This window comes from Euprymna scolopes, chromosome 20, assembly GCF_053919585.1.
Source record: "Euprymna scolopes isolate OS-2025 chromosome 20, ASM5391958v1, whole genome shotgun sequence".
In the NCBI taxonomy this organism is placed as follows: Eukaryota; Metazoa; Mollusca; class Cephalopoda; order Sepiida; family Sepiolidae; genus Euprymna; species Euprymna scolopes.
In genome coordinates, this window is record NC_136501.1 from 80,920,671 (window position 1) to 80,948,669 (window position 27,999).

The window sequence follows — 27,999 nt, forward strand, 5'->3', positions numbered from 1 at the left end:
GCTTTCTTGTTTCGTTTGCTATTCTTTTAAACCCCGTCGCTGTTGTTGCTTTTGGCCGAAAAAAAAAAACAAAAACAGAAACATAAAACATCGGAACATGTGTAAGACAATTACTTGTTTAACCATAAATTTCAAGTTAAAATTAAAATTTCGGTTAGAAACGCTTTCTTCTTTCGTCCGTTATTCTTTTAAACTCCGTCGCTGATGTCCCTTTTGGCCGAAAAAAAAAAAAAAAAAAAAAAAAAAAAAACAGAAGAATAAAACATCAGAACATGTGTAAGTCAATTCCTTGTTTAACCAAAGATTTCAAGTTTAAATCAAAATTTAGATTAGAAACGCTTTCATTTTTCGTTTGTTAATCTTTTAAACTCCGTCGTTGTTGTCGCTTTTTGCCGAAAAAAAAAAACAAAACAAAAACAGAAACATTAAACATCCGAACATGTGTAAGACAATTCCTTGTTTTACCATAAATTTCAAGTTTAAATTAAAATTTCGGTTAGAAACGCTTTCTTGTTTCGTTTGTTATTTTTTAAACTCCGTCGCTGTTGTCGCTTTTGGACGAAGACAAAAAACAAAAACAGAAACATAAAACATCTGAATATGTGTAAGACAATTCCTTGTTTAATCATAAATTTCAAGTTAACATAAAAATTTCGGCTAGAAAAGATTTCTTCTGTCGCTTGTTATTCTTTTAAACTCCGTCGCTGTTGTCCCTGTTTGCCGACAACAGAAAACAAAAACAGATGCATAAAACATCCGAACATGTGTAAGACAATTCCTTGTTTAACCATAAATTTCAAGTTTAAATAAAAATTTCGGTTAGAAACGCTTTCTTTTTTCGTTTATTATTCTTTCAAACTCTGTCGCTGTTGTCGGTTTTTGCCGGAAAAAACAAAAAACAAAAAAAGAAACATAAGACATCCGAACATGTGTAAGACAATTCATTGTTTAACCATAAATTTCAAGTTTAAATCAAAATTTCGGTTAGTGACGCTTTCTTGTTTTGTTTGTTATTTTTTAAAACTCCGCGCTGTTGTCGCTTTTTGCCGAAAAAAAAAAACAAAAAACAAAAATAGAAACGTAAAACATCCGAACATGTGTAAGACGATTCCTTTGTTTTACCATAGATTTCAAGTTTAAATGAAAATTTCAGTTAGAAACGCTTTCTTGTTTCGTTTGTTATTCTTTAAAACTCCGTCGCTGCTGTCGCTTTTGGCCGGAAAAAAAAAAAAAAAACAGAAACATAAAACATCCGAACACGTGTAAGATTATTTCTTGTTCAACCATAAATTTAAAGTTAAAATTAAAATTTAGGTAAGAAACGCTTTCTCCTTCCGTTTGTTATTCTTTTAAACTCCGTCGCTGTCGTCGCTTTTGGCCGAAAAAAAAAAAAAAAAAAAAAACAGAAGCATAAAACATCCGAACATGTGTAAGACAATTCCTTGTTTAACCATAAATTTCAAGTTAATATAAAAATTTCCGTTAGAAACGCATTCTTGTTTCAGTTGTTATTCTTTTAAACTCCGTCGCTTTTGTTGCTTTTGGGCGGAAAAAAAAAACACAAACAGAAACATAAAACATCGGAACATGTGTAAGACAATTCCTTGTTTAACCATACATTTCAAGTTAAAATTACAATTTCGGTTAGAAACGCTTTTTGGTTTCATTTAAACTCTGTCGCGGTTGTCGGTTTTTGGCGAAACAACAAAAACAGAAACATAAAACATCCGAGCATGTGTAAGGCAATTCCTTGTTAAACTATAACTTTCAAGTTTAAATCAAAATTTTGTTTAGAAACGCTTTTTTCTTTCGTTTGTTATTTTTTAAAATCTGTTGCTGTTGTCGGTTTTGGCCGGAAAAAAAAAACAATAACAGAAACATATATCATCCGAATATGTGTAAGACAATTCCTTGTTTAACCATAAATTTCACGTTCAAATGAAAATTTCGGTTAGAAACGCTTTCTTGTTTCATTTGTTATTCTTTTAAACTCAGTCGCCGTTGTCGCTTTTGGGCGAAAAAAAAACAAAACAAAAAAACAAAAACATAAAACATCGGAACATGTGTAAGACAATTCCTTGTTTAACCATAAATCTCAAGTTAAAATTAAAATTTCGGTTAGAAACGCTTTCTTGTTTCGTTTGTTTTTCTTTTAAACTCCGTCGCTGTTGTCACTTTTGACCGGAAAACACATAAAATTTCGGTTAGAAACGCTTGCTTGTTTCATTTATTATTTTTTTTAAACTCCGTCGTTGTCACTTGTTTGGCCGGGACAAAAAACAAAAACTGAGACATAAAACATCCGAGCAACCGAGCATGTGTAAGACAATTCCTTGTTTAACTATGAATTTCAAGTTTAAATCAAAATTTCGGTAAAAAAAGCTTTCTTGTTTCGCTTGTTATTCTTTTAAACTCCGTCGCTGTTGTCGCGTTTTGCCGGAAAAAAAAAAAACAAAAAACAAAGACAGAAACATAAAACATCCGAACATGTGTAAGACAATTCCTTGTTTAACGATCAATTTCAAGTTAAAATCAAAATTTCGGTTAGAAACGCGTTCTTGTTTCGTTTGTTATTCTTTTAAACTTTGTCGCTGTTGTCGCTTTTGGGCGAAAAAAAAACAAAAACAAAAACAGAAACATAAAACATCCGACATGTGTAACACAATGCCTTGTTTAACCATAAATTTCCAGGTAAAATTAAAATTTCGGTTAGAAACGCTTTCTTGGTTCATTTGTTATTTTTAAAACTCCGTCGCTGTTGTCACTTTTGGGCGAAAAAACAAAAAGCAAAAACAGAACCAATAAATTTCAAGTGAAAATTAAAATTTCGGTTAGAAACTCTGGCTTGTAACTTTTATTATTTTTTTTTAACTCCGTCGCATTTGTCACTTTTGACCGGGACAAAAAACAAAAACAGAAAATTAAACATCCGAACATGTGTAAGACACTTCCTTGTTTAACCATAAATTTCAAGTTTAAATCAAAATTTCGGTTAGAAACGCTTTTATCTTTCGTTTGATATTTTTTTAAATCTGTCCGCTGCTGTCGCTTTTGGCGGGGGAAAAAAAACAATAACAGAAACATAAAACATCCGAATATATGTAAGACAATTCCTTGTTTAACCATAAATTTCAAGTTTAAATCAAAATTTCGGTTAGAAACGCTTTTATCTTTCGTTTGATATTTTTTTAAATCTGTCGCTGTTGTCGCTTTTGGCGGGGGAAAAAAAACAATAACAGAAACATAAAACATCCGAATATATGTAAGACAATTCCTTGTTTAACCATAAATTTCAAGTTTAAATCAAAATTTCAGTTAGAAACGCTTTCTTGTTTCATTTTTTATTCTTTTAAACTCCGTCGCTGTTGTCGCTTTTTGCCGGAAAAAAAACACAAAAAAAAACAATAACAGAAACATAAAACATCCGAATATATGTAAGACAATTCCTTGTATAACTATAAATTTCAAGTTTAAATCAAAATTTCAGTTAGAAACGCTTTATTGTTTCATTTGTTATTCTTTTAAACCCGTCGCTGTTGTCGCTTTTTGGCGAAAAAAAAAAAAAAAACAGAAACATAAAACATCGGAACGTGTGTAAGACAATTCCTTGTTCAACCATAAATTTCAAGTTAAAATAAATATTTTGGTTAGAAACGCTTTCTTCTTTCGTTTTTTATTTCTTAAAATCTGTCGCTGTTGTCTCTTTTGGCCGGAAAAAAAACAATAACAGAAACATATAACATCCGAATACGTGTAAGCCAATTCCTTATTTAACCATTAATTTCAAGTTTAAATCAAAATTTCGGTAAGAAATGCTTTCTCGTTTCGTTTGTTATTCTTTTAAACTCCGTTGCTGTTGTCTCTTTTGGCCGGGAAAAAACCCCCAAAACAGAAACATAAAACATCCGAACATGTGTAAGTCAATTCCTTGTTTAACCATAAATTTCCAATTAAAATTAAAATTTCGGTTAGAAATGCTTTCTCGTTTCATTTGTTATTTTTAAAACTCCGTCGCTGTTGTCTCTTTTGACCGGGACAAAAAACAAAAACAGAAACATTAAACATCCGAACATGTGTAAGACAATTCCTTGTTTAACCATAAATTTCAAGTTTAAATCAAAATTTCGGTTAGAAACGCTTTCTTGTTTCATTTGTTATTCTTTTACCCTCCGTTCCTGTTGTCTCTTTTGGGCGGAAAAAAAACAAAAACAGAAACATAAAACATCGGAACTGTTGGAATTTTTTTTGTACCCATAATGGTGCATCCCCCCTGTTTACATTTATTATTGTTTATCTAGTTCTTATATATGATTTTTTGTGTTTTATATCCATTATGCTTTTTAGTTTCGTATATTTTCGGTTTGTACGAAACTCCCTTCAATTTGGAGAAAAAAGAAATGCTAGCTCTGTGATGACGTCACGAGCTCAGCGCGTATTTCGCCCTCTTTTGAAATTCTGCTGTCGAGGAGAAAGACCGTGTTCTTTGCCCGGCGCTGAAGATGGAATTTTGAAGAGCCCTCCTTGAAAGAAGTAAACCCGGCTGTGACGAGACAGGCTTCTGGAAATTAACTACGTGGCTGCGGTCCTGCACGTATTTATTTTATTATTATTTTACAAGGAGTGGAATTTAAAGAAAATACCTTTTACGTGACAAGGTATTATGGAATTCCCTATCCGGACAAGCGACGAGGTCTTCCTCCTGTAATACATGTGTGTCTACGGTTTTCACGCAGGACAAGGAAAATTCTCAAAGAACTTTAAACAAAAAAAAAAAGAAAAAGGCCACATTTTTTTTTTTCGCCCAAAAGCGACAACAGCGACGGGTTTAAAAGAATAACAAATGAAACAATAAAGCGTTTCTGAAATTAACTTCATATGCGAGTGTGAATGGGAGATAGTACTATTTTGTATATTCTTGTTGTATTCGTAATGGATACGCACAACTTCTTTATAAGAACCAGCAGTGTCGTTATTTTTTCTTTACATGTTACCTTTTCATTATATGTTACATTGGCGTTTTAAGTTTAATGCCCGCAAAGGGAAAAATTTGCAACTTATTGTAAATAAAGTTTCTTCTTCGTTTTAAAGCAAGACATTTATATTTCATTCTTTACCCCCCCCCTTTGTTTCATGCTTTTTTTTTTCAGCTTAGTTACTTTAGCGTCGAATTTATCTGGAAGCAAGATAAATTCCGACATTTTGCAAATTTTCTTTCGTTTATTTAAAGTTAGTTTAGAAAATTTCTGCCTTAATTTGTGGGCACTTTGCAAATTGTTTCCCGACAATTTGCAAATTTTTCCTGTAAGTAGTTGGGAAATTTCTTTTATTTGAAAGCATTGGGCCAATTTTGTCCCATATTAAATGCATTAGGCAAATTTATTATTCCCTTTCTTGGAACCCTTTGAAAATTAAGTATATTTCCTTTTTTTATCGAGATACGCTAGTCTCTTTCGGTAAATGCATTTCGCAAACTTTATATTAAGTACATTTAGCCATTTTTTTGTCCGTTATCGTGTACCCTTTTCTAATAGAGATACGCTTTAATTCACTTTCTTTCGAGTTAGGATTGAAATTTCTGTTAACTTCGCTACTTGACGCTATCAGCGTCACTTATATTCGTTCGACCACTGTAAATTGCTTCCGTTATTTGAAGGCATTTTACAAACTCGTATTCCTTTATTTCAGAATACTTTTCAAACTAAGTGGTCAGTTATCTCAAATAATTTAGCGAACCTAGTTACTAAGCCTTTTATGATACGACGCATATGCCACTTCCTATTTCGAGACGCGTTTCTGTCACTTCCTCGTCCACTACACGTCTTATTGATGCCTTCCCTCCCCACTTGTAATTTAGCGCGTCTGTTAACGCTCTCCTTAAAATATTTGAGGACTGCTATGTCCGGAATTTAGAAAGCGTGTAATGTAATTTAGTGTTTCCAACATTCGTCTTTCGCTTAATGAAAATTCCCGAATTTAGCATTTATGTGCGTCTAGTGTCTTTATTTATATCTGAGTAATATTTTACGAACTTTTCATAAATATTTTTCTTAATAAAAAGATTAAGCAATAAGTATACACTTTCCTTTTTTCTATTCTTTAGAATTAAAGTTGTAAATTTCGTAAACCTCCTTCGGTATATAATTTATATTTTACCTGCTTTAGTTGAATTTCCACGGGTATTGCGAGTTACGGTGGGAGAAACTATAGTATTTTTTGTGCCTAGTCAGCGAATAAGAAATCCTACTAGACTGAGGTAATTTTATTTTTCGTCCTTATTCAGCGTGTTCGATATTTTTCGGAAGCTGGATTTTCCCCACTTTAAGAAACGACTTTTATCTTATTTTACCCTCGTGGGGAGCCTAGTAAATAGAGACGCTGTGTCTAAAACCGGTGTCAGTTATATGTTGGTATTTTTCCTCAATATATTAGAAAAAAAAAAAAAGAAAGAAGTATATACCCCACTTTGATTTAATGAACACGTGCGTTCTCTCACATGTGTTAAATGTTCCGGGTTGTGAATTAACCGGACAACATTATTAGAAATATTTTATACGTTGAAGATATTTATTATTTTCTATAGCGAATTTATACCCATTTGCTTTGCAGACTGTTATTCTAAGAGTTTGTGAAAAGACAAGCCCCCTTTTTCTTTCTTAGCCCGTATTTGCATTTGGTTATTTGAATTCCTTTGAAGATGTGACATAGTGGCATGTAGTTGTATATTTAAACTCTCTTTCCACTTTTTTCCTAGGTCGTATTCAGTGAGGATATTGCTGTAAGCGTGTTAACGCTATTATTCATTTCCAGTGAATTAACTTCCATGTAGAAGTTTGAATTTTAAATTCACTTAATTTTAATTTAAGTCATAGTGACTCTTTTAATTTGTAACTGGGGATTGTATCCCTTGATATTTTCACGGCTAAATATGCTGTATTGGTCTTGTTTTGTTTATGCTATGAGGAAGGAATTTTATGCAAATATCTTTGTAACCTTTGTGTGTGCATTTTTTTGTGTATAATTCTCGAACGCCTATTTGTATTTGTTTCGATTTATTCCATATTTTTGAAAGAAAAAGAAAAACGCTGCACGATGTTGGTCACTTGTTCTTCCGGATTCCTCGTAAAGAAACGAAAGTTTTATTTGGGGAAAGTTATCGCCGTCTTGGATTTGTTGCGGTTGCAGAGGGAATTACCCCAGCCTTATTTTATGACGATGAAGGCCGATGTCGATGAATGGTTGCCATCGGTAGATGATATTACAGAGTTGTTGGGTGATCGTTCCTTACGTGAGGACGTGGACTGTTCGCTAGTAGAAGCGAATGCTGTTAATGTTGTAGTGTTCTCGTCCCAGGTTCGATTCATTCTTTCGAGGTTGGCAGATGGTGTAGAGTGTGATTCCTTGTGCAACCCTGAGATATTTGAGACCCCTAGGGAGATGCTTGGCGAGTTTCCGACTACAAAGCCCGAATGTCCAGACTCTGAAAACTGTTCGCTGAGTTCTGGCAAGTTTGGCTTGGAAGATGTTGCATCACAGTCTGAGAACAGTGTTGCAAGTGCCACTTCAGAGGATCTGCGTAGTCAGGCGCTGAAGTTCGATTTTTCTGGCGGGCAGTTTGCCTGTAGTATTTTAAAGAAGGTATTGGGAGTGAGATTCCCAGGTATCATGAATGATACCACTCGTGTCCACGACTTGTTAAGTATTATGAAATTTATGGAGGGATTTCCATGGGATGTTGGAATTGTTTTGCCCTCTAACCATGTGAGTTCGAAAACTCGCATAAGTGGTTATCTTCCACAACCTTGTCAGAATACCGAGGAACTTAATCATGACGGTGGGATATTACTCCGGTCATGTGGTTCTAACAATGGTCAGTGGTTGAAAGACAGGAGTCTATCCTGTGTGGAAGTGCAAGCTTTGTGCACTTCTTTAAGTGCTAATGTTATCACTGGGAGAGAAATTCTCCATCAAGGGTATAGAGCAGAAAGCACTATATCCACCTGTGAAGGTATAAAAACCAAGAGGAGAATGGTTTTTGAAGAGTTACGTGAACTCAAGTTGGACTGGGGCGTCCAGATTCAGGTTGAGTGTAACTCGATAAAGAATCCCATGAGGGATCCTGTTGAATTTACTGACTACATGGTGTGTAGTTCAGCTTCTCCGAGTTCCTACGGGAGTGTAGGATATGTTGTGCAGAAATCACTTGCAGAACCTTCATTCTGTGAAGTTGCTCCTTTAAGTAGGACGGTTCCTGCTTGGGAGTCACATGCAGGTGTTTTTGTTTTTGAATATTTTGTGGAGATCTGCCTTGACGTAGCTTACTGCAGTATTGCAAGAGCTATCGGAGTCAAGCTTGATTTGTCCAGGGGTGTTTCTGAGGCGCTCAGAACCATCCTATACTTAGTTAGAAATGATTTTTCTAATGCTGAGATGTTTGTTTCAGTGCTGAACACAAGATTGGATCTCTCCTTGATAGGAGTCTTCCATAAATATTACATCTCAAGCTACCTAGGTGTTTCTGACACCTATACTCAACTTTGTTTGTTTAGCTATATGTATATAGCTATGAAAGCGTTTAAAACTGCAATTGCCTTGAGTAATTTGTGCAAAATTTGGGTTGCAGTTTTATTTTATTTCACCGAGTTGAAGAACTCGTCCAAGCGTAGGGTTGATTGGATTCGTCCCTCTTGTAGCACCGGTGTTGATCTCACTGGGCTCTTGTGGTTACGAGGGAGCTGAGATATTTTGATGTTCGCCAGAGATAATATAAGGATGAGGAGGGTGGATGGTAAGTGAACTTCTCAAGCCTTTACTCTTATATGCTAATGGTTGATTACCTGGCAGAATATTCTGTTCTAACCTTAAACATGAATGTTTTCATGTGAATTTTTGTAGAATAAGCCTTTAAATTTTTCTGCTTTTTGTTCTAATATGCATTTCCTGGAGAGCTCCTGACCATACATTGTGTAGTATATGTATATATAAAAAAAATTTTGTATTGTAAATTTTACAGGTGTCATCCAACTGTAGGTTGACTGCCATTTCCTGTTGGGGGAGAATGTTGGAATTTTTTTTGTACCCATAATGGTGCATCCCCCCTGTTTACATTTATTATTGTTTATCTGGTTCTTATATATGATTTTTTGTGTTTTATATCCATTATGCTTTTTAGTTTCGTATATTTTCGGTTTGTACGAAACTCCCTTCAATTTGGAGAAAAAAGAAATGCTAGCTCTGTGATGACGTCACGAGCTCAGCGCGTATTTCGCCCTCTTTTGAAATTTTGCTGTCGAGGAGAGAGACCGTGTTCTTTGCCCGGCGCTGAAGATGGAATTTTGAAGAGCCCTCCTTGAAAGAAGTAAACCCGGCTGTGACGAGACAGGCTTCTGGAAATTAACTACGTGGCTGCGGTCCTGCACGTATTTATTTTATTAATATTTTACAAGGAGTGGAATTTAAAGAAAATACCTTTTACGTGACAAGGTATTATGGAATTTCCTATCCGGACAAGCGACGAGGTCTTGCTCCTGTAATACATGTGTGTCTACGGTTTTCACGCAGGACAAGGAAAATTCTCAAAGAACTTTAAACAAAAAAAAAAGAAAAAGGCCACTTGCCTGACAGGCTTTCAATTGTGAGTACGCTCCTGAAATTAACTTCATATGCGAGTGTGAATGGGAGATAGTACTATTTTGTATATTCTTGTTGTATTCGTAATGGATACGCACAACTTCTTTATAAGAACCAGCAGTGTCGTTATTTTTTCTTTACATGTTACCTTTTCATTATATGTTACATTGGCGTTTTAAGTTTAATGCCCGCAAAGGGAAAAATTTGCAACTTATTGTAAATAAAGTTTCTTCTTCGTTTTAAAGCAAGACATTTATATTTCATTCTTTACCCCCCCCCCTTTGTTTCATGCTTTTTTTTTTCAGCTTAGTTACTTTAGCGTCGAATTTATCTGGAAGCAAGATAAATTCCGACAGAACATGTGTAGCAATCATCTGCTCCTTTCCACCGATAACTGCACCAACCAGCCGGTAGGTAAGCGACCTGGTTATCTGCCCTTGGGAGAGATATAAAAGGGGACGCCTGGATAATTCTCTCTTCTCTCTCGCTCCTTCTAGGAATCAGCCTCGCAACGAAACGGTTAACATCAACCCGGTAAGAGTTTTAGCAAATGAACACTTTTCCGCCCTTTCCTTCAAGAGACATTAGCTCTACCGTCAGACACCCATACCTACGCGGACTCCTCACACGCACACACGTACACAATAACATTTTTATTCTCACAGATGCACGCGAGAAATAAAACATCTCTTTAAACTTTACTCTATTTGTTAGTTTTAGTTATTTCTGTCTCACTGCATGCGACAAATTTGTCGTTAACGAACATTTATTTAATTGGGAGCACAACTGCAACCCCCCCCTCCACTTTTGGTGACCCGACGACGCAAGCTTTGTCGTATGGAACAGAGTAATTAATTGCGTACAAACAAACATGAATATTTCTCGTTTCTTTTCGAATTACGCGTCTTTTGTTTTATCTACCCACGTGGTAGCTTTATACAAACCAGAAAGAAGCCGCCATTTTTCTTTTTTCCTGCCTGCGTGGTAATTAACACGAAAACAAAAGAACAAACGAACATTTCTCGGTTTTTCTCTGCGTGTGCGTAACAAACATATAATCCTTTTTTTTTTCCTTTTTTTTCTCCTGTCTATCTACCCACGAGTCGGAAAAATACAAAAAAAAACAGACAAAAACAAACCAAAACGAACAATTTGTCCATTTCTTTTTCTCAACAAACTTTAAACCCCGTGAAACACACACACAAAAAAAAAGAAAGCAAATTTCTATACCCTTTTTTTTTTTTTTCAAAACGCTTTTCACGTGAATTACAAAAACAAAACAAAAAAAAAACGCACGCGTATTTCTCCATACACTGACAAAAAAAAACACTTCTTTCATCCTTCACCCCCAGCTGTCACTATGACCAGCGCGGATATAAACGATGTTCCTGAAGTTTCTGCAAATTACCGTCTGCCTCCCTTCAACTCAAGCAATGTGAAAAACTGGTTCACTCAATTACAGGCATTATTCTCGGTGAGAAGAATAACCTCACAGGAAAATCAACTTGCCAGTGTGGTGGAAGCCTTGCCCCCAGAGGTGGTAGACGAAGTCACCGACCTATTGGACGACGTCCCGTCAGTCAACCCCTATGATGCTCTGAAAGACGCAATAATCCAATGAATGGGTCGCTCCGAAGAAGCCATGCTACGGGACTTATTCAACAACATCAGCCTTGACGACAGGACACCGTCACAACTACTGCGACACATGAAGTCACAGCTCGGACGAAATACGATGTCCGAGAATATACTGCGACGATTGTGGCTGGACAAACTTCCCTCAAGTGCGACGCAAATCCTGGCTCCAATGTTAGACACCACCCCCATCAACATGTTAGCAAGCTCGGCTGATCGAATACTAGAATTTACCAGCAGCCCACGAACAGTCAATGCACTCGCCACTCCTAGCAACCAACACAGTGAGCTGCAGCAGTTAAAAGCTGAGATGGCCGAATTGAAAGCCATGCTAAAGACTTTCCAAACTCAAAGCCGAGAGCCAAGTGGTCGTCCACAATCCCGAAGCAGACGCCGTGGGAGTCGTAGTAGAGAGAGGTCCCCTTATAGTCAACCCCTGGGTGGTATTTGCTTTTACCACTACAAATTTGGCAACAACGCCAGAAAGTGCAACAGCCCCTGTAATTACAGGCTACAGGGAAACGCCAATCCCAGCCAGTAATAGCGACGACTGCGGCTGGAAGGAGACAAAGAGGTCGCTTGTTTTACATTAAGGACCGCAACAGTGGTTATTCCTTCCTAGTGGATACCGGTGCTGAGATAAGCGTTATCCCACCACGACCCGGACAAAGACCAACTCCATCAACGTTTAAGTTACAAGCAGCAAACGGCTCACAAATCCAGACATACGGCACTTAAGAACTTATCTTACACCTAGGAGTTCATCGTAATTTTGTCTGGAAATTTGTACAAGCCAACGTCATAGGGGCTGACTTCCTTTCACACTACGGTCTGTCTGTCCACATGCACAACCAAACACTCATGGACGACATGACAGACATTAAAGTGAAGGGAACGCTAACAGAGTTCGGCCCAACAGGAATCTGCGCAGCAACCCACCACACCAAGGAATACGTCAATGTTTTGGATCAATACCCGGACATAACCAAACCTTTCAACATTGACGACAAAATTAAACACACCACGCAACACCACATTAAAACAACCGGACCTCCAGTTTACTCAAACCCTCGACGTCTGTTACCTGAGAAATATAAATATGCCAAGCAGGAATTTCAACAGATGATCGAGGATGGAATCATCAAGCCTTCAGAAAGCCCGTATGCCTCACCTCTCCACCTTGTTCCTAAACCAGACCAGAACTCTCATCATGTATGTGTCGATTACTGGCGACTCAATACGCAAACTGTTCCAGACTGCTATCCCATACCGCACATACACGACTTCACTTTAGGACTCCAGGGTGCAACAGTCTTCTCCAAACTCGACCTAACGAAAGCTTTCTACCAGATCCCAGTGGCAGAGGAAGACATCCTGAAAACAGCAGTAAACACATCTTTTGGACTCTTCCAGTTCAAACGCATACCTTTTGGACTGAGAAACACTGCCCAAACCTTTCAACGCCTCATTGACAACGTCCTAAGAGGACTACCCTGTGTATATGCTTACATAGATGACGTCCTGATAGCAAGCCCGGATGAAGCATCACACGAGCAAAACTTACACCAAGTTCTGCAGAGACTACAACAAAATGGTCTTAAGATCAATGCAGACAAGTGTATATTCGGCGCCAAGCAACTCCAGTTTTTGGAACACCAGATCGATGAAGGCGGAATTACACCCTTACCTGAGAAGGTAGTAGCTATAGAACAATTCCAACCTCCAACCTCACTCCGTCAGCTGCGACGATTCATAGGAATCGTTAATTATTACCGACGTTTCATCCCAGATTGTTCTATGATCCTGTCTCCGTTGACGAATATCTTGCAGAACAAAGGAAAAAGGCAGAAACAAGCACTCACACTCACTGCAGAAGCATTTCAGGCATTCAACACAGCCAAATCCGCATTGACGAACTGCACCAAACTCAACTATCTCACTGACAATGTTCAGGCTACATTGACCCTAACAACAGATGCTAGGTCATCAGCTGTAGGCGCGGTACTACACCAGAAGATGGATAACGCCAAGGTACCCATATCTTTCTTCTCCGCCAAGCTCAGCCGAACACAATCCAGATACGGCGCATTTTCTAGGGAACTCCTAGCAATCTACCTTGCAGTCAAACACTTTAAACATGTACTGGAAGGTAGACAATTTGTTATCTACATGGACCATAAGCCATTGGCATACGCTTTATCTTCACGCCAAGGGAATCTCGTCACCTGGACTATATATCACAGTTTTCCACTGAAATCCAATATATTAAAGGTGACCAAAGCATTGTGGCTGATGCACTTTCTCGGCCAGACACAAACTCCATCACTCAAGACTTTCTTGGTCACGATTTGCTGGCGCAGGAACAAGCATCAGACACCACATTGCAACAAACTCTTCAAAGCACTTCTTTGAAACTCACTCCTGTCCCAACTCCTTTTAGCGATAAAGTGGTTTACTGTGATACAGCAACACCCACACCCAGACCGTACATCCCACCTTCACTGCGGCGACGCATATTCGATCATTTTCACTCACTCTCTCACCCTAGCAAAAGAGCCACACTGAAAATGATCAGCGACAGATTTGTATGGCCTGGAATGAACAAAGATGTCAGACTTTGGGCTGGCAACTGCATGAACTGCCAGCGTTGCAAGGTCTACTGACACACCAAGTCAGCAATTGGAACTTTTACTAATCCCGATGCCAGGTTCTCTCACCTGCATATAGACATCGTTGGACCTCTACCACTTTGCCAAAATTATTCCTACTTGCTGACAATCATCGATCGATTTTCCCACTGATCTACAGCAATCCCACTAAAGGACATCTCAGTGGACACAATAGCAAAGACGATCCTGAAGGACTGGATAGCCACATACGGTGTACCCGCAGTTATCACGACTGACAGAAGAACATAGTTCCAGTCTAAGCTTTTTGCAGAATTCAACCTACTCCTGGGCACCAAACACATACGGACGACAGTATATAACCCCTGTTCCAACGGTCTGTTTCCACAGACACTTGAAAGCATCTCTCGCAATGAGACCGAACGCAACCAACTGGGTTGATAATTTACCTTTGGTCCTATTGTCGATGAGGAACATCGTAAAGCAGGATTTGAGTTGCACGCCGGCTGAAATAGTTTTTGGCACCACATTATCTTTGCCTGGACAATATTTTCATAACGAAGTTGATGCACATCCTACAACTACATTTGTACAGGACCTAAAGGCAAGGATGTCGAAAATACATTTCACGCCTACACCACAGGTATCGAGACAAGTACACATACCCAAGACACTGTTTGATAGTGAGTACATATTTGTCCGCGACGATGCTGTCAGGAAAGCATTATCACCACGCTACCAAGGACCTTACAAAGTAGTTAGTCGGGCAGAAAAACATTTCAAAAAACGGCAAAACGGACACTGTTTCCATTGACAGACTGAAACCAGCTCCAGTGGAAGACCCACAGTCAAGCCGACAGACACACAACTCTCATACAGACTCAGACACCACAGAGGAATCATATAGTCCATGTGACTCTGCTCAACCAGAACAAAAAAAGACAAGATCTGGTCGGAAAGTAACATTTACACGAAATTTCAAAACATACATATATTACTAAAAACACACAAATTAAAAACTCTCCCCTCAACTAGACATATTGAATAATATTTTCAATATTTTTCAATCTGGGGGGGGGAGTCTTTGTAGCAGTTATCTGCTCCTTTCCACCGATAACTGCACCAACCAGCCAGTAGGTGTCGCAAAAAGCGACCTGGTTATCTGCCCTTGGGAGAGATATAAAAGGGGACGCCCGGATAATTCTCTCTTCTCTCTCGCTCCTTCTGGGAATCAGCCTCGCAACGAAATGGTTAACATCAACCCGGTAAGAGTTTTAGCAAATGAACACTTTTCCAGCCTTTTCCTTCAAGAGACATTAGCTCTACTGTCAGACACGCATACGTACGCGGACTGAATTCCACTCCTCACACGCACACACGTACACAATAACATTTTTATTCTCACAGGCGCACGCGAGAAATAAAACATCTCTTTAAACTTTACTCTATTTGTTAGTTTTAGTTATTTCTGTCTCACTGCGTGCGACAAGTTTGTCGTTTACGAACATGTATTTAATTGGGAACACAACTGCAACCCCCCCCTCCACACATGTGTAAAACAATTCCTTGTTTAACTATAAATTTCAAGTTAAAATCAAAATTTCGGTTAGAAACGCTTTCTTCTTTCATTTGTTATTTTTAAAAATCTGTCGCTGTTGTCGCTTTTGGCTGGAAAAGAAAAAACGCAATAACAGAAACATAAAACATCGGAACATGTGTAAGACAATTCCTTGTTTAACCATAAATTTCAAGTTCAAATCAAAATTTCGGTTAGAAACGCTTTCTTGTTTCATTTGTTATTCTTTTAAACTCTGTTGCTGTTGTCGCTTTTGGTCGTAAACAACAAAAAACAAAAACAGAAACATAAAACACCCGAACATGTGTAAGACAATTCCTTGTTTAATCATAAATTTCCAGTTAAAATTAAAATTTCGGTTAGAAACGCTTTCTTGTTTCATTTGTTATTCTTTTAAACTCCGTCACTGCTGTCGCTTTTGGGTGAAAAAAAAACAAAAACAAAAACAGAAACATAAAACATCCGAACATGTGTAAGACAATTCCTTGTTTAACCATAAATTTCAAGTTAAAATTAAAATTACGATTAGAAACGTTTTCTTGTTTCGTTTGTTATTCTTTTAAACTCCGTCGCTGTTGTCACTTTTTGCCGGAAAAAAAAAGAAAAACAGAAACATAAAACATCGGAACATGTGTAAGACAATTCCTTGTTTAACCATAAATTTCAAGTTAAAATTAAAATTTCGGTTAGAAACGCATTCTTGTTTCATTTGTTATTCTTTTAAACTCCGTCGCTGTTGTCGCTTTTTGCCGGAAAAAAAACAAAAAACAAAAACAGAAACATAAAACATCGGAACATGTGTAAGACAATTCCTTGTTTAACCATAAATTTCAAGTTAAAATTAAAATTTCGGTTAGAAACGCATTCTTGTTTCATTTGTTATTCTTTTAAACTCCGTCGTTGTTGTCACTTTTGGCCGGAAAAAAAACAAAACAAAAACAGAAACATAAAACATCCGAATATGTGTAAGTCAATTCCTTGTTTTACCATAAATTTCAAGTTAAAATCAAAATTTTGGTTAGAAACACTTTCTTGTTTCGTTTGTTATTTATTAATAATAATAATAATAATAATGAAAATAATATGAAACAAAAATGTAGTAGGCAAAACAAACAAAAAAAATACAAAACAGACGGACAAAAACTCGCTTCTCGCAGACACGTGGGTCGTAACAAGCACAATCTACTCGCCACAATCACCTACACACAATCTGCAGAACACTCCCTCTCCTTTTCAGTGTCCTGCCTTTATAGCGGCCGGGAACGACATATTTGCATAATCGCGCGAGAGCAGACGTGATTCAATGATAATTACATTGGGTAAATGCTAATAAAAGCCCATGGACGCCATCTTGGAACTCTCTCTTTTGCTCAGCCCAAAACAGACGTATCCGAGGTAAGCTCTCTATTTCTCATTTTGGTTACTGCTAATTCTGCTACACTCCTCCCTGATCTCATGATCACAAACGGGGCATGGGGGCAGTCTTTGTCGGGTACTTCTTCGAAGAACCGGAGGCAGCACTTCCTCCATGTCATCTTCCTCATTACCACCGTTATTGCCGCCAGCCCGTTCCATAGGCGGTGTTTCATAATCAGGGCAGGGACAGGAGGGCAGTATCCGTCTTTGATGGGTACTCCTTCGTAAAAGCAAGACGGGTGGTCCCTCTTCCGCTTCTTCAGTATGTGCATCATATGGCTCTCCATCATCCTGCATTATACTCTCTGCTCGTTCAGAAGACATTGTACTGTCTTCCTCTTCCTCCGATGTAGCAACATAATAACGAGGGCACAGATCTTTCACGTGGCGATGCAAAAAAATCGATTGAGGGCTGATTAACTTGGTCACCTCACCCTTGCCGAACCTCGTGGTACATCGATTTTGCGGTCTTTTGACCCACACGCAATCTCCAACCTGGTAAGAGCTGTCCTTGGGATCTGCGGACGCAGTTGCGAGGTTGGTCTCCTTTACTCAAACTTCGTATCGATAAATCCTGTTGGCAGGCGCAGTGAAGGGAGATGTGTCGTCTCTTGGTGTGATGTTATACCAGTAGACAGCTTCCTGTATGGGACAGCGCATTCTAGCCACTATTGGTTTCACTGTATGGTGACATCGCTCCGCTATGCCATTCCCGGCTGGAGCGTACACACAACAGAAACGCAAGTGAACTCCCCATTTATGTGCAAATGCTTGGAATGCGTTGCTGCAGAAAGCCGTGTCATTGTCTAAAAGGATTTCATGCGGCGAGCCACGCTCGAGGAACACTGTTTCCAAATAATGGATCACGCTTGACGAGTCCTGCCTTGCCAATTTCCTCCAAAGGGAGAAACGCGATGGACCACAGTCTGTTAGATTTAAAAAATGGAAGGTGCCATAATGCGTGATATCCATTCCAATTCTTTGCCAATTCTCGTTAACTTCCAGCTTTCCCTTTTCCCACCTGACTAGCGCTTGATCAATGGACTGACATTCCTCACATTTCCGTATGACCGTTTTAATGGTTGCTTTTGTCGTGGTTGGGCAACTTCTCCTGACAAAGTAGGTAGTGCGTCACACCCCCGGATGTCCACTACCTTTGTGAATAGCCATGATTTGATTCTCATCCAGCTCGTCTGTGTGTACCGCGCCTATCACTGGGTCAAGCCCGTTTTTTTTTTCATTGCCTCAAACCATGTCTGTGGTACTCGTGTCAATCGGTCAGCAATGTTTCGTGCTGATGGAACCAGCGTCACGTCCACTGTCAGCCCGTACTCTTTCACAAGCTCCTTTAGAGTGCTTAGTCGCCTCCTAATAAGCATCTCGCTTGCTGCTTTGGTGCGCACTCGCGCCTTTCCAGTTAGCGTGTCCGAGACCCAATGGTATATGCAGACAGAATCTGTCTTTATGTGTAGCACTTTGCTCTGCCACTGTAGAGCCAAATTAATACCTTTCAATACGGCATCCAGCTCGGCTAAGTTGATATGTTGCGAGTCACCTTCAGGTCGCAGTCAACATGCATCCTCCAACACAGTTTCACACATCTCCAAGGCTGCACCAATTGCTAGGGAGCTAGCATCGACCCATACATTCAGCTCTTTGCCATCCACACACCAATTTCCTGGTCTGCTGCACAGATTCCAAGGTTTCGAACATCATACGATGCAGTACGGTGTCCCTTGCTTCATCATCCCAGCCCTTCGTTACCGAACTTACTCTCCTTCTAAGTATTCCACAAGCCACACGAAGCCAACCAGACACTGGAAAGTGCCCGACAAGTCGACCACACAGGGAAAACATTGTTCGTTGCGTAACAATGCTGGGTTCTTGCACTCCAACCTGAACTGCACTAGGTTACATGGGTCGCGGGCATCACATCCTCGTTGACAAAAATGTCATCGATGATAGTATTGCTGGAAATGTCTTCTCAATTATTAAATCATTTCTTTCTGATAGGTTCATAAGAGTAGTAGTTGAGGCAAAAATCAGAAGCTCACGGTATTAATGCTGGTGTCCCTCAGGTGTCCATCCTGGGCCCAACTCTTTTCCTGATCTACATTAATGATCTTCCAAATCACATCCTTACATCATTTGTAGACATTTATGCTGACGACACTACCATTTATGGTAGCACATCTAAGACAGTAAACGACCAAGTTCTCTCCAATTCTCTCTCCTCTGATCTTGAGCACATAGTACAATGGGGTAAGGAGTGGCTGGTTACTTTTAATGCATCTAAAACCAAGCTTCTCTCTTTACATCATCAACATTCTGATCCACATCTGGCATCAATTGAAATGAATGGCTCTCGTCTTCAGGAGGCCTCTAGTTTTTACAAGCTTCTTGGCTTGACCATTACTCCTGATCTTAAATGGAACACGTACATCAAATCTGTTGCCAAGGCCGCTGGAAAAATGGTTGGATCTTTCTATCGATCCGGTAGATATCTCACTGCTGATGCTATTCTCTATCTATATAAGAGCCAGGTACGTCCAAGGATGGAATACTGTTGCCACATCTGGGCAGGAGCTGCTAGAAATGACTTGGCCTGCCTTGATGGAGTTTAAAATAGACTTCGTAGCCTCGTAGGAGATGTCCTTTTCTCTTCCTTGCAACCTCTATCTCACAGAAGAGATGTTGCGAGTTTGTCTCTGATGTATCGTTATTTTCATGGAAAGTGTTCAACTGAGCTTCAATCTATGGTCCCCCCTCGCCAAACTTTCACAAGAAACACTCGTCTAGCTGTAAACACTATCAATAATCCCCCCCACTCTTTATCTGTGCCTAAACCTAAACGTAGATTCCATGAACAAAGCTTCTTTCTTAGAACTGCACGCCTGTGGAATTTCTTCCGTTTTCCTGCTTTCCAGCTGACTACAATATGGTTGTGTTCAAGTCTAACGTAAATAAGTTCTTGATGAGCCGTTCCATATAAGTTATCAAATTTACCAAATTTTCATTACTAATGATTACTATATTGTCCAATTTCTACTGTACACTCTTTAACCCTTATCCTTGAGTGGCCTCTTGGCCTTGATAAGTGGTGATGCCTATGTAAAAAAAATAAAATGTAAGCAGATGCTACGCGGCTTACAACTTTTTCCTGAGACAATACTTTGCTGACAATTATAATAATAAAAAAAAATAATATCCTTTACTCACATGAGATTATTCTGGTCAACTGACAAGACTACATTTGAAAATATATATATTTTTTTTCTTTTTCCTCCTTTTTTTTGCTTTGCTTTTAGTTTTTATCAATTGGACCGACACGCTCCTCGCAGTCTTCTCAAATTAATGAAAAAAAATCCTTTACTCACATGAGATTATTCTGGTCAACCGACAAGACGCAATCAACGTCCAACTAAATTTGTTTTAAAGTGTTTTGTTATTATTATTATTATTATTATTATTATTATTATTATTATTATTATCATTATTATTATTATTATCATTATTATATTTATAATAATAATAATAATAATTAATATTAATAATAATAATAATAATAATAGTAGTAGTAGTAGTAGTAGTAGTAGTAGTAGTAATTCTAATTTCGTTTATGAAAGATCAGGGGTTTTCCTAAGGACGTTGGTGCTACCTATAAGTGCAGGGGTTTGAAGGCCACCTAAAACATCGGGGAGTTGTAGTTTTTTCAATTGTCCTTCCAGAGGACTTGATACTACTCCTAATGTACCAACTACGACCGGGATTATTTGTGTTTTAACCCCGTGTATATGCCTTATCTCCAAGACCAATGTTATGCCAGGAATAACGTCCATTCTCGACCAAAGTGGTGCATTTCATGTAACTTTTTAACTTCCTCTCCTGCACAGCATACTGAGGAAACCTCCTTTCTCTCTTACAGCCAGGCCTTCTTTACCCGTGTCATCGAATCCGCCTTGTTCTTTTCTGATGGGATCAGTACTATAGATACCGTCAACTGGAATTTCGCTATCAAATCTGCAAGTGCTCCAAACCTGTGCTTGATCAGCATTTCTGCAGCATCTCTGGTCCTAACTCTCTTATCGCCAGTCACTGCTGACCTGATCCATGAAACTACCATTGCCGAATCGGATTTGATTTCAATCGTTTTCAATCCCCACTTCAGGGCCAGATTGATTCCTTTCATAGCGGCCTCCAGTTCGGCTAAGTTGATATGGGAATAGTCGTTTTTCTTCCTTAACCACACCGCATCTTCCACAGTTACGCCTCCCATCTCTAATACGACGCCCAATGCCAGACTGCTGGCATCACACCAAATCACCCCCGCGTCTCCGCCACTGACGTACCATTCCCCCTTTACTGGGTCTTCTTTCGTCACTCTCGCGATGATTTCCTGTAGCATGTTCATGACCTCCTTCGTCACATCAATGCCCGTTTGTCGTTTAACAAAGCTGCACGCTATCCTGAGCCAGCCGGTGATTGGATAGTGCCCCACAAGTCTCCCGCAGACCGAGAAGTGTTCTTGTTTTGTCAGGTCGGTTCCGATTTCGGGTATTGCATTCCCTCGTATAAAGACAAGGCTTCCTTTGCCATCTCGGCATAGTTTCGACCCTAGTGCTGCTCCTCCATCCAGGGACTCCACCAGTTTTGCAGTCAACCCATACCTCGCGACATGGCCTCTCACTTTTTCTGCTGTCACCTATGCTTCCTCCACAAGAATGTCGTCAATGTACGAACTAGTGGCCTTGTCCACTGTACAGTCTTTACTCAGCACCGTCTTCAGCACGGCAGTCATAATTTTGGGGGCTGAGCTCAGCCCAAAGCCTAACCTTGTCAGGCAATACAACTTCCCCTTGTACCGGACCAATTGATGTTTCCAGAGTTTTTCATCTACATGGATCTGGAGATAAGCCGACTTCAGTTCGACAATCTTAGTGGCCTGCTTCATTCTCCTCCATTTCCTAATCACCTCTTCGCATACATCAATCCCCTTTCCAGTGTGGCAGGCTACGTATCTATTTAATTCTCTGAAATCCAGTACCGGTCTAACTTTATTCTTTGTGGGTTGAACAACCGCCAGTAATGGTAGGACTCCTTTGTTGGTTGATTGCACTTACACCTAAAACTACATCAATATCACCAACCAGACGATCCAACACCAGGGCTCGTAGTCCAATAGGCACATCTTGCACCAGTACTTCCGCTGTTGTCTCTCCCAGGCATTTCACCTCCCTGCCATCCACGGTCTTAATACTCCTGGTTCCGCTCCATGATCTAGCGACATTCTTCATTACCAATGTCGTGGTGCAGCCTGAGTCAACAAGGGCCATGGCTCTCTTCCCATTGACCACTAACGGTAACTGAGGCAACGTTTCGTTGTGTGCCATTTCCACATAGAAGGAGGAACCACTGGCACAATGGCTCCCCTTCACTCGTTTCCCTGGTCCCGTGCAGCAACGCAATAGCGGCTAATGTGCCCTACTCGTCCACATCGGTAGCAGATGACACCCGGTCTCGGCTCTTTGCAATCCTTGAGCAAGTGAGGACCCTGACACCGGAAGCACTTGATGGCAGGCCTCCCCTCCTGTCACCTCGCTGCCTGTCTCTCGTCATTCAAGTGGGGCCTCATGCACTTATTTCCACTCACAGCTGCAGCCACGATTGGGCCCTTGATATTCTTGACTAGGACTCTGGCGTGGACCAAGAGATTGTCCACTTCCATCATATTGATCTCAGTGATTCTCTGCATGTTCTCAGTGATTCTCTGCATGTTCGCGGCGATTTCTTCTGGGAAGCCATTCGCTATGTATAGCTTTACCGTCATCTCCAGACTCCTCCCCACGTAACCAGCCAATCCTGCCAGTCTTCTGATCTCTGCAGCAAAGACGTCAACAGACTCGCCTGTCCACCTTAAACTTGCAAGCTTGCCAAGTGCTTCAAATGGACTCTCGGCGAAAGCCAATTTCAGTCCTTGCTCCACTGAGACAAGGTCTCCCTTATCTTCATCGCGCATCTGCTGGTAAATAGTGAGGGCTTCCCCCTCTAAGTAGAGTGGCAACAGGGTGACCACGTCTTCGATTTTTTGCAACATTGCCACCATCTTTAATTTTTCCTGCCATTTAATTAGGTTACGCTCCCCAGCGAAGGGTCTCAACATCTGAGTTGAGAGTCTCTAGTCAGCCATGTTAACCTGCTTGACTCGCCGAAATAACTTCTAGTGTTATAATCAGGATTCGGTTCTGGGGTTCGGAAAGGGGTGAATCATTCTGTCGACAACAGCACGTTTCTGCCCTCTTCTTTTCCAATCGACCACACCTGGCCTCTCGCCACCAATGTCACACCGCACAATCCGAACGTCAGCAATACAAAATTCTTTTCAAGAGAAGATGTTCATGACTCTTTTCTCTCTGCTCCCCCAGGGAATTTTTCCCTGCTTTTATATCCTCCTATCTAGAAAAAAAAAGGAAGAGACAGGAAAAAAAATAGCTTCTCCCATCATGCTCTGCCTTCCCAAGATGCCCTTCGCGTATACAAATGCGCTGGCCATCCTTTCCTTCTTCTTTCCCAAAGAGCGATGCAGATACGCCCGGTAAGTTTCTTTTTTTTTTTTTCTCTAACCATATACCCCACATAATAATAATAATAATAATAATAATAATAGTAGTAGTAGTAGTAGTAGTAGTAGTAGTAGTAGTAGTAGTAATAATAATAATAATAATTTGGTAATAAATTGATACATGAATGCCATAGTTTAAAAAAAAAAAGGAAAATAAAATGAAACAAGACAAAATCAAAAAAGACTAATTAACCTTGGATAAGCACAGCTAGTTTCATATTTGTTATTATACTAAATGTGAATTAGTCAATGTTTGTTTCCCTAACGCTTTTTTACTATATAGTTTAATATAGGTACAGGCAATAATGCCGAAAAAAAAGATAGGGGGACATAGTTTTGAAAGTCGGTTATTATAATTTTTTGTTAGGTTTTTAACTACTTTTTGATTGTATTTGAAAGATTAAAGCCTAAAATTAATTTTCAAAGTAAAAAAATATTTTTACATACTGTTACATTTGGAAGCTGACAAATTCAACTAAATTTACAAGTTAAATAAATTCATTGTAAAAATCCATTGAAAAATAAATATTAGTTTTCTAGTCTATTTCAAGGATAATTAGTAAAGTAAAGTCCAAAGATATTGAATTAAATAAAAAAACAAAAAAACATTGTTTGTACAAAAAAAAATAGCTTAATTAGCCCCCAAAGGTGAGAGTTCTAGCTTCACTTAAGCGAAAACAAAGTCGTCTAAGTGTAGATTCTATGGAAGCTCAAAATATCAGAAAGTCAAAAAGCTGTCTGAAAATTACGTTAGGGAGGTAGGGAGTGCTGTTTTTTTTGTTTTGTTTTTTTGTTTGTTTTTTCACCAGCTGTACATCTTTACATTCCTGTCGTAAACGTTTGTATAATTTTACCATTTAAAAAATTTTTTAATTTCAAAAAAAATTTATTTTTCAAGATTATATAAAACAGCAGAAATCTCTAGAAGTCGAAAGTAGTAGAGTATCTATGGGACCGTTAAAGGTAAATGTAATGTAATCTCTGATTTGCAAAAGGCTTCCACCAAACCACATCCTCATATATATAAAATAAAAAAAATATGAATAACTTTGGAAAAACAATGACATTTGATAAAGAACTTGAGATCGCTGTATTGAAATGAAATAACATTTATTTACGTCTATAAAAAACATTAATTCAAATTGTTCCAACCTTAAGGTTTTTTGCAACGAGTATTCATTAGCAGGCTTAGCAAAATAAGTGTCTCCTGAAAAGGGCATGATGTTTAAGATTACTGATTTTTATGAACAGAGGAACACACGTGGTTATGTTGTTGAGAGTAAAAAAAGTCATTAAACTATGTAAGCGTCATGCGTGTGTGTGTGTGTGTTCATCACATAAGAAAACAGTAGTTTGAAATAGCATTGTTGGAAAGAAGAAATAATTCTCATTTGCTGTGGTAATTTTCCATGATGAGAATTCAATACAGGGAATTTTAACGCCTTCCAAGGTGGAATTACTTTAGCTCTAGTCTTGGAGGAAACAAGAGAAGAAACTGGAATAAAATTAAACTGAACTGATTTGATTTTCGCAAGCGAAACCTTACATATGGGTGTTCCAGTCTGTTTGTTGTATCACTGTGCATGGGGCACAACATATCACATGTGTGCGGCTGGGCAAATTACGACATTGTAATCCTGCACATTCTGATATCCATGGGTGTTGAAACGATGATTGCTATGAAAATGTCTCTGTCGATGATTTGTTCCAGCCGTATGTTGCGGTTGTTACAAGCTATTCATTTTGCACATACCTAACGTAATAACACAAAATACATATTAAAATATACTTTAGTTCTGGAATTGAGTTATGTTTGAAAAACATTCTGTTATACATTATGGCTAATTAGAACAATTGTTCATCTAATTAGGCATCATTTATAATTAATGCTATTAACCACCTATTTTGTATCTATGTATTTCTGTTATCCTTTCTTATTCTATGTTAATTCAAGCACTTTAATATTTCATAATGTCTCTGTGAGCATTTAGAGCAGTGGTTAGCAATTCATTCAACCCTTTGAGCTGGATTATGTTATAATGACAGGCTATGAAAAATCAAAAAAGATTATATATGCAGACCCCTGTCAATCTAAATATTTAAAATCATAATGAAAATAAACATTGAGAAATCTGAAAAAAAAAAACAAAAGAAAATCTAAAATTAAAGAAACACCTAACAAAAATTAGTTTTTTTTTCAAGGAACATCAAAATATTTCAAAGTGAAAAAAAATCAACCTAAGTTAAATGGGTGAAATTATGATGAGTATGTTTGAAATTGTTATTGAAAACTTATCACAAACGAACCACACACAAATAAAAACGAAATATATATACCCATACATACGAGTACAAAAAGTTGCAAACATATACACTTATATGCATGTACACATGCGGTATTATTTGCATTATTTCATGAAGTATGTTTAACTGTCTAGATTTCTACTACATTGCATGTCAGCCCTTCCTGGCATTTTTCGCTTTTATTGTTCTTTTCACTTCTGTTATCTTTTAATGTAACCAAGGATCATAACAAATATGTATCTACTATTTGACATTAAATATCCACAACACAACTTGCTAAAATAATTCTCATAACTGGCAGATAGTCTAATATTTTTAGTGCATTGAGATGTGTAACCATTCTATGAAAAATGACATATCAAATTTCATTTGAAGGTTGACAATATAGTTGAATTAAAAACTGTTGACTACATATTCACAATTAATCAAAAATGTAAAAATAATTTATATTAACAACAGATGAATATAATAGTCAAAAATATTATTTATTCAATTGAAAACATTGTTGGAATCATTTGTCTATAAATACGTAGCAACTGTGTTAAGATTAATAGGAATTAATAGGTGATTTTTAATAATTAAGAGTGTCTCATGTTCGTATTATTGGAAGCTTCGGACTACTGTTCTCATTTTGAGTGTCATTTTCACAATGTTTCGGCCGATGTAGCCTCCAACTTTCTTGTTTCGGTCAATGTAATTTTTGAGTTTCTTCAGGTGCATCTTGTCTAACTGGAGAATGTTTCTGTCTAACTCAAGAATTTGGATGGAATTTCGATTGTAATCCTTTATTTACTTCATGGACGTAGCATGGTCTCATTTTGTCAGCCATGACTGGATAAAAGTCCTAATAATTTACAATTGTGTTTTTTGGTCACCCACCCTGAGAATTGAATCTTCAACCTTCAGAAGAATATGACTTTTACAATTGATTTTTCCACTATTTATTATTAATTATTATTACTAATATTATATATTATTATTACTAATATTATATATATATATATATATATATATATATATATATATATATATATATATATATATATATGCATATATACATACATATAGTCATTGTTTACTTATTACTGTATATATATTATCTATTATTTATAATTAATGGTTCCCATATCGTGTTAAATCCTATACTAGGTATTCTAGTGAGTACATAATCAGGATAATAAATAAGCAAAGCAGCTTATTATTTCTAGTTATGCACAAAGAATATCTTATAATCAGTGGCGGCTCGTGCCTAAGATTAGTGGGGGTGCTGTTTACAAAAAATGCCTATTGTTTTAATATTGTGTACAAATAAAACAAACATAAAAAAATATACATACTGTATACGTATGCACACGTATAAAAATGCAATAACTTAAAGGAATCCTAAATATTTTAAATATTTTACTTATTACATTCATTTAAAAGTAAACGCCACTCTTCTTGTTTTAATTTGTGAAAAAAGATTGATAATTTTCTCCTTAATTTCTGAAGCTGAAGACCTTTTTTTCAATTGAAAGCACTGCAAATGCATTTAGTCTTTCGCAACTCATGGTGTTTCTTAGAAAAGTGTTTATTCTTTTCAGAGTTGAAAAAGAACGTTCTGCCTCTGATGTAGTCATGGGAATTGCCAAGATAATTTTTATGAGTTTTGTGATTTCACTAAGAACATCGTTTAAATTGTTTTCCAAAATAAATTTCAGGAGATCAATTACTTTGCAATATTCATGGATATCTGACCTACTATAAAATATTTCTAGCTCAGTTTCAAACTTTTCTTTGTCAATCATGGGATATGCTTCAGTTGTCAAGGATATCTCTTCTGTAGGTAGTTCTTTCTTAAAACTAGCAAAGTTTATCTTGTTAAACAATTTAGCAAGTATTAAATGTTTAGTTGAAGAATATCTGTCCGTTATAGCAACAGATATGTAGTCACACAGTTATTTAGCTTCGCCCTTGAGTGTTTGTGAAGGTTTTTTTTACAGTATTTGGTGTTTCTTATCTCTAAAATAGCAGTTTTGAAATTTGTTATGTATTCATTGACTTTATATATGCTAATTTCCCGAGAAATAATTCCAACATGAGACATAATTTGATGAAATAGCTCAAACCAAAATATGAAATTTTCATCGTTCAAATATTTCAGAATTCCTGTCGCTTCTGCAATGGTCTAATCTACATATGATGTTGACTGAATT

General features: G+C 37.9%; 2 protein-coding genes across 2 annotated transcripts in view; both read left to right on the top strand.

Moving 5' to 3' along the window:
- LOC145241490 (large proline-rich protein BAG6-like) overlaps window positions 1-27,999 on the top strand; it is a 322,214-nt gene that overhangs the window by 41,521 nt on the left and 252,694 nt on the right. The window lies entirely within an intron of this gene.
- On the top strand, window positions 11,249-11,803 carry LOC145241619 (uncharacterized). The gene has a single exon (XM_080104703.1). The coding sequence runs from the start codon at window positions 11,249-11,251 to the stop codon at window positions 11,801-11,803; it is 555 nt and encodes a 184-aa protein (XP_079960829.1).